Below are 12,445 nucleotides of genomic sequence, written 5' to 3'. Positions count from 1 at the left end.
TCATGGAATTTGTAGTGCAGGGGTGTGGTTGGAGTGACGTCTACAATAGCACAGCGCGGCGCCTCATGGGACTTGTAGTTTCCGTTGAAGCCTGCTCTGTTCTACAGGCAGTAAACAAAACTACACATCCCGGCGTCCTCTGCGGCATCTGCCGTTACCGAGAGCTGGACGCTGCTGGTGCCCAGGTGATGGGTCCAATGATTGGAGGTGAGAGGGGCCGGAGGAGCTGCGGCTTAGGGAGGCAGGGAGTAAGCTGGGGGACCAGGGGTGAGTGGGGGACAGGGCGCAAGAGGTGAGAGGGTAAGAAGGGCCCGAGGAGTTAATCCTGGCCCACAGGCGAGTACGGGTGGGGGGGCGAGCAGCCCCCCCCCCCCCGGTAGGTCTGCTGGGGTTTGGTTCCAGTTTTGGGGTGCGTTCACACAGTGCGGTGACCTTCATATAACGGCTCCTCCCACCAGTGTGATTACGCCGCAGGATACACGGTGAACGGAGTCCATGGAGGTAGATTGGTTTTCGTAGATCTCACATTTGCGCGGCGCGCTCCTCTTCCCCGGTTGTTCCGTGCGGATGGCCCTATTGTTCTCTATGGCTGGAGTATGCAACGCTGTCCGTACGCAAAACACTGCAGCGGCGCTACGGGACGCAGCGGGGGGGTCAAAATCAACCAATCGCAGCGTGTGTGAGATACGCCGCCATATCCTCCCGCGGTGGTGAAACACTGCGTGATCCGAGGATGCGAGCCCAAAGCGCTCTTATGGCCTTCCTCACCATCTATAAGATCTCTGCTTGCTGCTACCTCACAGCTGGCGGTTGGTTACAATGTATCGGGGGGATTGCCCAGACTGGATACAATGTAACGACTCCGCAGCTCCGATACGTTTTCTCTCCTCCTGCAGGTATTTCCCGTGTTTTATGTTGAGGATTCGCTGCCGCCATGAACTGGGAGTCTAAGCTGGACAGCGTCCTCACGGCGGCGGACGACAGCATGGCGAAGATCAAGGTGAGGGGCTGCGCCAGGATCCTGGGATGCGGACCCCCCAGCGGGGAGGATTGTGGGCTGCGGACCCCCGGCGGGGAGGATTGTGGGACGCGGACCCCCCAGCGGGGAGGATTGTGGGACGCGGACCCCCCGGCGGGGAGGATTGTGGGACGCGGACCCCCCAGCGGGGAGGATTGTGGGATGCGGATCCCCGGTCAGGAGGATTCTGGGATGCGGACCCCCCAGCGGGGAGGATTGTGGGACGCGGACCCCCCGGCGGGGAGGATTGTGGGACGCGGACCCCCCGGCGGGGAGGATTGTGGGACGCGGACCCCCCGGCGGGGAGGATTGTGGGACGCGGACCCCCCGGCGGGGAGGATTGTGGGACGCGGACCCCCCGGCGGGGAGGATTGTGGGATGTCTTGACCTTATGGCCGCCTGCAGACGGCCGGGTCGGATCCTGCTGCGAGGCCCCTGCGGCTCACCCGCTCCCGGCGTCTTCCGTCTCCTGCTATGCCCCGGCTGCTGCCCACCTGGCTCATGCGCAGAGCGGAGCCGGCCCGCCACTACTGCATTTCTGTGAGCCCTTAGGACAGTCTTGTTGGGCCTCATCCTCGTCCGCAGTGATGCGTCGGCACGTTTAAGGCTGTCCGCTTGTTTGCGCCAACTTGTAGATAATATTAGTAAATAAGCCCCAAAGTTGTTAGAAAAGTCGTATTCTGGACCGATTTACAAGGTAGAAAACATGGCGACCGCGGCGTTACTATGCGGTTTACCGTCTCGCTGCGTGTGCCGCCGGTGTCTGATCGTCTAGGTGTAGGAGCAGTAACAGCTGGGGGTCCGAGTCTCGGGGTCCCGCAGGGGAATATAGTCATTCAATGGCGGCTGCAGTTGTCATTTTGCGCATGTCTGACGCTCGCTGTGTTCTCTGCAGGAGAGGCTGCACACCCGCGGAGACGCCGCCAAAGGTAAGACCCCCAGCATCTCCGGCGTCCGGCCCCCCAGTCCAAGAGACCCCTCACACGGGCCGAATATTCCTGCAATCTGCACCAAAAGACGCCGAAAAGTCTGCACGTATAAATGCGGGAAAACGGAGCGCAAATATGCAGCAGTGGGGTCGGCTGCGGCTTTAGGTTCATCTCGGGTGTAAAAAGGGGTTTATTGTGCCAATGTACCAAAAATTGTTATTTCCATAATTGTATCGACCCCATAAAATGCGCATATTGTTTATACGGCGCAATAAACGGAAGCGAAGCCGAAATGCTGTTTTTTGTCTGCAATGAAAAACGATCAAAAAAATCGGTCGCCCCAAAATGGAGATCCGGACCCCGCGGGGCGGGAAATTAAAAATGCGTTGTCTCTCGGGACGCGGGGAAGCGAATACAAATATTATTATTTGTGTTTATTGTAGAAACTAGTAACACAACAACCCCCCCCCCCTGCACGTAGTATGACCGTAATCATGTGACCGCGGAATAAAAGTAGCGCATTGTTTATACCGTACGAAGAAACCCGGAACACACAATGGCGCAATCTCTGGTTTGTTTTTTTTTTACATCCCCTCCAAAAACCACGAGTAAAAGTGTCACGATAGATTATATGCCGCCCAGCGTGGCGCCGTTAGCGGATACAAGGCGCCCCACAGAAGGGAGGTCTCACGCGGCCGATGAAATATATATATGTTGTGGCTCAGGTCCTCAGTTGTCGGTTGCAGCCGAGAACCCAGAGGAGAAGCGTTCTATCGGTAACCGTGACTTCTACACGCAGAAGCATCGCGCCGTTCACTTTCAGTCGGCATAAAAATGGTCGCCGGATCGCTGACTTCTCGCTGCGTGTAAACGCTCGGTGTGTTACATGGAATGTGAAGCGCTCTGCGGTAATCAGCGGTGATCCGCCCGTGTAAATGCTCTGCAGGAACCAGCGGTGACATCAGCACTCGTGCAGTCGCCCTGTGTAAACCCAGCAGAAGGGGTTAAGAGCTGAGACTCCGCCCCTTCCCGCAGCGCTGGAGATCTGCTTCATTGTTGCTTTCTGTTATACATTAATTTTTCAGTTTCCTCTATTTTCAAGATCTCTGCTTGCTGTTAGTAGATGGGACCACTCTTTGTGCAGATGCCGCCATCTGTAGTCCAGCTGAGGGTTTGTCACAGTGTGTCAGGTCACAGAGCTAAACACAGCAGATCACTTGCTATAGTTACCATGTAGGAGAAGGATGAGGTCAGAACACGGATGTTCCCCAACAGCAAGCAGAGGTATTGAAGATGAAGAATTAAAAACCCGTGTTTATTCGGTTTCCTCGGACCGCCTCCGCCGCGCTCGCAGCATCCGGTAAGATGACAGAAGGCAGCAGAGGGTTCGGATATTTTGTTACATCCGTTTATTCTTGCAGATTTTCGCTTTGATTTGGCGCCCGTCAGGAAAGTAGCGCCATATGACGACACGTCGGCCTGTAAACCCGCCTCCCTGTACGCACCGCCCACATACCTGCACGCCGTCCAGGTGACCTCTGAAGACATGGTGAATCTGAGCAGTCAGCTGTTGTCCCAGGCCAAGGTATGATGTCATCACCCCACAAGCCGCGCCATTGTGTGCTTCACCATCCGTGTGCCCGGCAGCTCGGCCCATTCAGCTTGGACTCTTTGTTGATGGGTGGGGGTCCCGGGGTCAGACCCCTCTGATCAGTCACTGAGAAGGTCTAACCCACGTATCGTATTGGTCCGGTTGAAGTGAACCGCAGGGGAGGGTGGCATCTGTGCAGCGTGCGCAGGACGACGGGGGAGGGTGGCATCCGTAGAGCGTGCGCAGGACGACGGGGGAGGGTGGCATCCGTAGAGCGTGCGCAGGACGACGGGGGAGGGTGGCATCCGTAGAGCGTGCGCAGGACGACGGGGGAGGGTGGCATCCGTAGAGCGTGCGCAGGACGACGGGGGAGGGTGGCATCCGTAGAGCGTGCGCAGGACGACGGGGGAGGGTGGCATCCGTAGAGCGTGCGCAGGACGACGGGGGAGGGTGGCATCCGTAGAGCGTGCGCAGGACGACGGGGGAGGGTGGCATCCGTAGAGCGTGCGCAGGACGACGGGGGAGGGTGGCATCCGTAGAGCGTGCGCAGGACGACGGGGGAGGGTGGCATCCGTAGAGCGTGCGCAGGACGACGGGGGAGGGTGGCATCCGTAGAGCGTGCGCAGGACGACGGGGGAGGGTGGCATCCGTAGAGCGTGCGCAGGACGACGGGGGAGGGTGGCATCCGTAGAGCGTGCGCAGGACGACGGGGGAGGGTGGCATCCGTAGAGCGTGCGCAGGACGACGGGGGAGGGTGGCATCCGTAGAGCGTGCGCAGGACGACGGGGGAGGGTGGCATCCGTAGAGCGTGCGCAGGACGACGGGGGAGGGTGGCATCCGTAGAGCGTGCGCAGGACGACGGGGGAGGGTGGCATCCGTAGAGCGTGCGCAGGACGACGGGGGAGGGTGGCATCCGTAGAGCGTGCGCAGGACGACGGGGGAGGGTGGCATCCGTAGAGCGTGCGCAGGACGACGGGGGAGGGTGGCATCCGTAGAGCGTGCGCAGGACGACGGGGGAGGGTGGCATCCGTAGAGCGTGCGCAGGACGACGGGGGAGGGTGGCATCCGTAGAGCGTGCGCAGGACGACGGGGGAGGGTGGCATCCGTAGAGCGTGCGCAGGACGACGGGGGAGGGTGGCATCCGTAGAGCGTGCGCAGGACGACGGGGGAGGGTGGCATCCGTAGAGCGTGCGCAGGACGACGGGGGAGGGTGGCATCCGTAGAGCGTGCGCAGGACGACGGGGGAGGGTGGCATCCGTAGAGCGTGCGCAGGACGACGGGGGAGGGTGGCATCCGTAGAGCGTGCGCAGGACGACGGGGGAGGGTGGCATCCGTAGAGCGTGCGCAGGACGACGGGGGAGGGTGGCATCCGTAGAGCGTGCGCAGGACGACGGGGGAAGGTGGCATCCGTAGAGCGTGCGCAGGACGACGGGGGAGGGTGGCATCTGTGCAGCGTGCGCAGGACGACGGGGGAGGGTGGCATCTGTGCAGCGTGCGCAGGACGACGGGGGAGGGTGGCATCCGTAGAGCGTGCGCAGGACGACGGGGGAGGGTGGCATCCGTAGAGCGTGCGCAGGACGACGGGGGAGGGTGGCATCTGTGCAGCGTGCGCAGGACGACGGGGTAGGGTGGCATCCGTAGAGCGTGCGCAGGACGACGGGGGAGGGTGGCATCCGTAGAGCGTGCGCAGGACGACGGGGGAGGGTGGCATCCGTAGAGCGTGCGCAGGACGACGGGGGAGGGTGGCATCTGTGCAGCGTGCGCAGGATGACGGGGGAGGCTGGCATCTGTGCACCGTGCGCAGGACGATGGGTGAGGCTGGCATCTGTGCACCGTGCGCAGGACGACGGGGGAGGGTGGCATCTGTGCAGGGTGCGCAGGACGACGGGGGAGGGTGGCATCCGTGCAGGGTGCGCAGGACGACGGGGGAGGGTGGCATCCGTGCAGGGTGCGCAGGACGACGGGGGAGGGTGGCATCCGTGCAGGGTGCGCAGGACGACGGGGGAGGGTGGCATCCGTGCAGGGTGCGCAGGACGACGGGGGAGGGTGGCATCCGTGCAGGGTGCGCAGGACGACGGGGGAGGGTGGCATCCGTGCAGCGTGCGCAGGACGACGGGGGAGGGCGGCATCCGTGCAGCGTGTGCAGGACGACGGGGGAGGGTGGCACCCGTGCAGCATGAGCGGGGGGAGGGGTCATTTTCTCTGCATATGCAGAACATTTCGTCTTTCTCTCCGTCAGATGATCACCTCCTTACATCAGGCCATCGGACGCCTGGAGCGAGACCGCGACCTTCATCTCCAGCGGATACAGAGCCTTGAAGGTAGGATCACTGCTACCTGTCAGGCAATAAGCTTGTAATGGCGGACGTACAAGTACCAATAATAGATAAGCGGACGGTTACTGGACTCTTCCTGCAGCCCCTCTACCGCCGGCGCAGATCCTGTCTGTGAGGTCTGGAGGCCCGTTTACACGTAACGATTGTCGCTAAATGTTTTCAGACAAACATGCAGGCTAATGGTTACGGCTGAACGTGAGGCCGCCGCGCTCTGGTCGCTTACTCTTAGTTTGTCGCTCAGTTTATGTCAGCAGGTTCCCCCGCTGCGTGTAAACGCCCCCGCTGCGTGTAAACGTGGAATGTGAAGCAAGAAGTTGGCGGTTCTTAGCGCTGATCTGCCTGAACCTCCTGACGAGCGCCAACAACTAGCGGTGGCGTCACCCGGTCGTGCGCTCGTGTATCGAATGTCGTCCCGTATAATTCGCACATCTTGTCGTAGTATCGCCATCCCGCTGCTCCTTTCGGTTGAGCGCTGCCGGTGGGCCGTCATGCGGACCCTCTCGCCCCGGGGTGAGCGCTAACAATGTCTCCCGCGATACACAGATGAGGTGCGACGGTTCGGAGCCTCGCGTGGGGCCGATGTATCAGAGTCTCACCTGGAGAGGAAGATAGAAGGACTGCGCCAGGAACTGTCCAGCGAACTGCGCCACCTGGAGGACAGAGTGAGAGATTCCGCCACCCGCGGCTCAAGTCCGTCACTGCGCTCCGCCGCCAGCATCTTACAGGAAGTCAATGAAACGTAAGTAAAAGCCGCGGTCTCGTCGCTGCAGTCCGTGTGTCACCATGCTGAATGATTCCGAAAAGCAGAATTGTGAGTGCAGCTCTGGATGCGAATAGAAGAGATCTGTGTGAAGTCCACTGAGGAACTGATAACAGAGAGTAGTAGATTGTATTCTAAGGCCGGTGACGCACTGCCGTATTTTGGCTCCGTGTTTGCGCCTGTAATATGGAAGGGCGCCCGGACTGACAGCAGGAGATTGGAGGTCGGTTCAGGACGCAAACATGGTCTTAAAGTGAGCCTCTCCTCAGTCTGGAGTGGCTGATAACAGAGAGCAGTAGGGTGTACATCTTGCCCCCAGCTGTTATAAATGTGATGATTAGTTAACGTTTCTGTCACTTGCAGTAAAAGGCTGATCTGGAAGGAGTACGAATGTCTCCGGCGAGACTCCGACTACATGCGCCAAAGATTACGTGAGTGTCCTGTGCGGGGGCGGGGTGATCGCGTGTACGGTAGCATCCAGGAAATCACGTCTCCTCTCTCCTATAGGCCGACAAGAGGACGACGTACTGCGCCAAATCTCAGAGGGGCAGGAGCTGAAGCGGGTGCAGGAGAAGAACGCCACAGTAAGTGGGCGGCGGGATTCTGCGACCGTGCCGCTTATCACTGCCGGTCATGTGTGACGCTCGTGTCCTCCGCAGGCGCTGGAGCGGATACTGAGCAGCCATCAGGCGCAGACGCAGGAGATGGACCGGACGCGGTCGGACACGCAGAGCTTACAGCGAGATCTGCAGCACATCAGGTACATCTGCAGTGTCCAGTCAGCGCCCTGCTGCGCCCTCAGAGCAGCGCTCCCCGCTGCCGCAGAGCGGTACCATCAGCCGTGACTTCTCTGGTCAGTGCCGGATGACCAGACATTCCAAACCATTGGACGTGCACATAAGTACCTCCACTATGGCTGCACGGCGCCGGACCACCAGGTGACCGCTCATTAATGGGGGGACTGTTTATTGTGTCGTCCGCAGATCGGCGATCGGAGAGCTGCGGGAAAACGTGAGGAGCCTGGAGGGGAAGGTCTGTGCCCAGCGGGCGAGGAGTCAGCGGCCGGGTCAGTACAAGCCTGCCATGTATAATAGAACTGATAGCGGGAGAGCGCTGATGTCACTGATGTATAATAGAACTGATAGCGGAAGAGCCCTGATGTCACTGCAGGATAATAGAACTGATAGCGGGAGAGCGCTGATGTCACTGTTGTGTAATAGAACTGATAGCGGGAGAGCGCTGATGTCACTGATGTATAATAGAACTGATAGCGGGAGAGCGCTGATGTCACTGATGTATAATAGAACTGATAGCGGGAGAGCGCTGATGTCACTGCTGTGTAATAGAACTGATAGCGGGAGAGCGCTGATGTCACTGGTGGATAATAGAACTGATAGCGGGAGAGCGCTGATGTCACTGCTGTGTAATATAACTGATAGCAGGAGAGCGCTGATGTCACCGCTGGATAATAGAACTGATAGCGGGAGAGCGCTGATGTCACCGCTGTGTAATAGAACTGATAGCGGGAGAGCGCTGATGTCACCGCTGGATAATAGAACTGATAGCAGGAGAGCGCTGATGTCACTGCTGGATAATAGAACTGATAGCGGGAGAACGCTGATGTCACCGCTGGATAATAGAACTGATAGCGGGAGAGTGCTGATGTCACTGCCGGATAATAGAACTGATAGCGGGAGAGCGCTGATGTCACCGCTGTGTAATAGAACTGATAGCGGGAGAGCGCTGATGTCACCGCTGGATAATAGAACTGATAGCGGGAGAGCGCTGATGTCACCGCTGGATAATAGAACTGATAGCGGGAGAGCGCTGATGTCACCGCTGTGTAATAGAACTGATAGCGGGAGAGCGCTGATGTCACCGCTGTGTAATAGAACTGATAGCGGGAGAGCGCTGATGTCACCGCTGGATAATAGAACTGATAGCGGGAGAGCGCTGATGTCACCGCTGGATAATAGAACTGATAGCGGGAGAGCGCTGATGTCACCGCTGTGTAATAGAACTGATAGCGGGAGACCGCTGTGTAATACAATGTATGTAACCCTCTGCAGAGCGCAGGCTATCTGCTCGGAGGCGGGAGCTCAGTCGGTCGTCGTCTTCTTCCTCGGATGATGATCGCTCACAGATCTGTCTGGCAGACATCAGCTCTGAGGACACGTCGTACAGTTTTGGCGCGGCCGCGGAGGTCTCCAGAGGTATGGCCCCTCCCCCATGTTCTGACATGTCTGTGATTGTTGCTTTAGCGGTGGTGGGACTACAACCCCCAGCATGCCTTAAAGCAGTGTTCGCTGCTGGACGACCCCCCACGTGGTAACCCGGTGTCCGCAGTCGGGGTTCATACTTCACTGTTTTGCTGCGGCAGTGTCCACAATATAATGCGTTCTTTGGCGCAGACTTGCTGGGGGTTTCATGCCTTCAATTGACAGGGTAAAATTCGCCGCATGTCGTTCTACACGGACTGCACCACCAGGGGGCGCCCAGGAGCTGTGTCCGTGGGGCTCATGCTGGCGGCTGCAGTATGACCACATTGCTAGCTTCCGTGCAGAATGAAGTCATGTGATTAGAGTCACGCGCTGTAGACACGCCCGCCGCGCTCACGTTTGTCCCGTTTTTATTGTTTTGCTTCTTTAGCTTCCAGAGAACAATCCATCGCGAGCAAAAACGGAAGTCGCCGCAGCGCCCTGAGCGACGACGACGGCCTGGACGAGCCTTCAGACAGCGGCCCCGAACTCAACTTCAGTGACCTCTGAGGGACAGTAAATGCTGCCACAAGGAACAAGTGCCGCACCCCTACAATGGCCGGCGGGGAGCGGGGGAGGGTCAGCTATTAACCCTTCGCTGCTGCTTGCCGATTTCCACCATTTTAGTGAAAGTATGAGTTTAAAGTCTCTAGAAAATGCCAAAGAACGTTAACGATCGCCGCGGCGCACAATTTGTTTACCCTAATGCGGGAAGGGCCGCCGCCCCCCAGAGACTTGTCCCCGGGCCGCCGCCCCCCAGAGACTTGTCCCCGGGCCGCCGCCGCCCCCCAGAGACTTGTCCCCGGGCCGCCGCCGCCCCCCAGAGACTTGTCCCCGGGCCGCCGCCGCCCCCCAAAGACTTGTCCCCAGGCCGCGGCCCCCCCAAAGACTTGTCCCCGGGCCGCCGCCCCCCAAAGACTTGTCCCCGGGCCGCCGCCCCCCGCTCCGCGGGACGTGTTTTATAGCTGCAGATTTTACTTTTTTACAATAACTACATTTTTAAGAATTTTATAGACAAAGGGCGGCGCCTCGATGTGCGGGGAAGGGGCGGGGCTTGGGCCGTGTACCCCCATCTACTCAGGACTGCAAAATTTATGGGGGTCGTATGCTGCAGTGATTGGCCATGTGCAGCCGTGCTCCACATCCTTCTGTCCGCACATCGGTGATCACTGAGGCTTCTCACCCGGCGCCGGCGCTCTCGCATCGTGCTCTGTGCAATATTGCGCGGTTTTTCGTGGTAATATCACGATTTTGTAGCTCTCTTTTGCTAGAATTTTTTTAGGGAGGTGGGCTTGCAGTGATAAGCCCTAGCTGCAGAAAATAAAAGCCACGTAACAGCCGCTGTCCGCTCCGCCGCACGTCTTCTCTGCGGCTCCGTGCTACTTGTCTTTAGGCAACACTCCTGGGCAGGGCTTGGAAAAACCCCGCCTCCAGGAAGCACTGCCTCTGATTGGTTCTTGAGTGCTGTGGCTCAGTCAAATCAGAGGCAGTGCTTCCTGGAGGCGGGGTTTATAAAAGCCCTGCCCAGGAGCGCTGCCTGAAGATGTGCGGCACAGCAGCTGTTAGGGCTTATTTTAGGGAAACTATTAGGACTTCTTACTGTAGAAGTTGCATCGCCGGGAAACGAGGGCTACAAAACTGTGAAATCGCGCCAATCTTCAGCAACACACAATTTATTTTCTTCCTTGTAATGTAGCCGCCACCAAAACCGGGTAATGTGTAGGGACCCTAGGAGCGCGCCGGCTTCACATACGTGCAGCCCAAGGCCCTATTCACAGAGCATGACAACGGGGCGGCAGACGGTGATGCAGTTTTGCATAGGAGCTTTGGTGGAAGCGGGGAACCTGTTAGGCCATGTCCCCAGCATGACGGCCATATTGAATGCCGCCATCTTAGATTCAACTAACTTTCCCAGTGTGCGGGTCGGTGTGTGTGATGTATCAGACTGGCGGGGAACTTCACCAGAGAAACAGCGGCTTCATTGTAATGTAACTATTTGTTCCCACGGTAACAGAGATCGCTCTTCTTTCCAGGGAGGGAGGTTGACGGCGGTATCGCCGGCAGGACGTAGCGAGATTGTTTGTATGACCGCCACCCGATGCGTCGGTACCCGCTGGTCCGGCCTCGTTCATCTGGAACCGTTTTCGGTCGTCCTGATTTTCGGCAACAGAAACTTAGTTTCAGAATTTGGATAGAAATTTCTCCACTGCATTGTGGGTAATGGGGGAGGGGCATTGGCTGAGGTCTGCAGCAGCGATAGGTGTGCGTCAGTCACTGGTCATAAGGACGTTCCCAACGCGATCTGCCAGAGCATGTCCTCAATCGCACCGCAGAACAACCGCTGTTACCGTGGGAACGGATAAAGTTATGTTATAATGAAGCCGCCAGTCTGATACATCGCACCGACCGTCCCGCTGCGAACATTAGTTGAATTTAAAATGGCCGTTATGTTGGTGTCACGGCCGTCCCGCGTCCCCCGCAGCTTGTGTGCAAACTTGGATCACCGTCTGCCCAAATGTTTTGATTCTATGTAGCCGTTCCCGCAGTGTGAGGCGCCCCGTATTGCACCCGGGACTGCAGAGCTGCGCCCACGTGATGATGGAGGAGAAAGTAGCGCGTGCGGAATGACTGATGGAAGCAATAAACGGACTCCTCTCTGGTCTCATGTTTGATGCATCATTACCTCCACGCTGGATTGTAGGCCGGGGAGCGCCGGATAGACGGGCGGACGCAGACTGAGAGTCACATCGCTGCAGCCTGATAACTCGGTGGTCAGTAAGTAGTGGGGTGCCATGCTGGGTGATGCCAACCTAACATCGTGCTGCCAATGTGCGCTAGAGGTGATTGGCTGTTGGCACCACAAAAGGATGACACCGTGTGGCGCTCAAATGGCAGATGGATCAGTCCAATTCCCACAGCGGCGCCAGCCCCTCGCTTCCCGATCATTTCTGAGCGTGTCCATTGGTCAGGCCCGGTAGCGCTCCTGATGGGGGGTCCTTGGTGGGGGTCTTCACCAGAAAGCTGCCTCAGCTCCTCTATGTGACACTGTTTGTAGTGATATGAGCGTGTTCAAATCTGTCCGTGCCCAGCGTGGTGCCAGCTGTGGATTGTGACGCCGGGGGTCTGCGCTCCCATCCCACTGTTCATTCTGATGACCGCCGTCTCCACCGTTGTGGAGCCCTAAGAGATTTTGCTGCATTACAACACCAAGACCAACAGGACGGCTGGAGCGCCACGATGAAGACGTTAGTATGATGTAATGGCGCTTGATGGCAGCTTCACTCCTTAAAGGGGTCGTACCCAGAATGCCTGTATTGGCTATCCACCGGGCCCGGGTCCCACTCTTGTCATTGCACCCACCATGCTGTCAGATTGAATGGAGGGGAGAGGGACATGCATGGGGCTGCGGACGGACGCTCACATATCTCAAGCAGTCCTACTGACCATGACTGGAGGGGTGCGTGACTGCGGGGCTGGAGTGGGGGATATGGGACCCCTGTTCATGATTAATAGGGGCTTCAGCAGTGCGATCCCCACTGATCCCTCATCCCGT

At 58.3% G+C, this 12,445-nt stretch overlaps 1 protein-coding gene across 1 annotated transcript; it reads left to right on the top strand.

Annotated features, from left to right (window-relative positions):
- Positions 1–65: 65 nt before the first annotated feature.
- Positions 66–11,558, top strand: CCDC159 (coiled-coil domain containing 159). Its single transcript, XM_066597972.1, has 12 exons — positions 66–207; positions 897–1,000; positions 1,914–1,947; positions 3,369–3,532; positions 5,778–5,859; positions 6,418–6,613; positions 6,998–7,065; positions 7,142–7,218; positions 7,294–7,394; positions 7,618–7,700; positions 8,704–8,847; positions 9,284–11,558. Exons 2-12 carry the CDS (start codon positions 935–937, stop codon positions 9,400–9,402), a joined length of 1,134 nt encoding a protein of 377 aa, XP_066454069.1. The 5' UTR covers positions 66–207; positions 897–934; the 3' UTR covers positions 9,403–11,558.
- Positions 11,559–12,445: the final 887 nt, after the last annotated feature.

Source organism: Eleutherodactylus coqui, chromosome 3 (assembly GCF_035609145.1).
Source record: "Eleutherodactylus coqui strain aEleCoq1 chromosome 3, aEleCoq1.hap1, whole genome shotgun sequence".
NCBI lineage: Eukaryota > Metazoa > Chordata > Amphibia > Anura > Eleutherodactylidae > Eleutherodactylus > Eleutherodactylus coqui.
Note: the sequence above shows the minus strand (reverse complement) of the source record. Positions and strands in the feature narration are given on the sequence as shown.

Bases quoted from the DNA above. Each gene is read 5' to 3' on its own strand.
- CCDC159 (XM_066597972.1), top strand. From the start codon at position 935: ATGAACTGGGAGTCTAAGCTGGACAGCGTCCTCACGGCGGCGGACGAC. The intron at 3,533-5,777 runs GTATGATGTCAT...TCTCTCCGTCAG, and splicing joins AGCTGTTGTCCCAGGCCAAG to ATGATCACCTCCTTACATCA. The intron at 7,701-8,703 runs GTCAGTACAAGC...AACCCTCTGCAG, and splicing joins GGCGAGGAGTCAGCGGCCGG to AGCGCAGGCTATCTGCTCGG.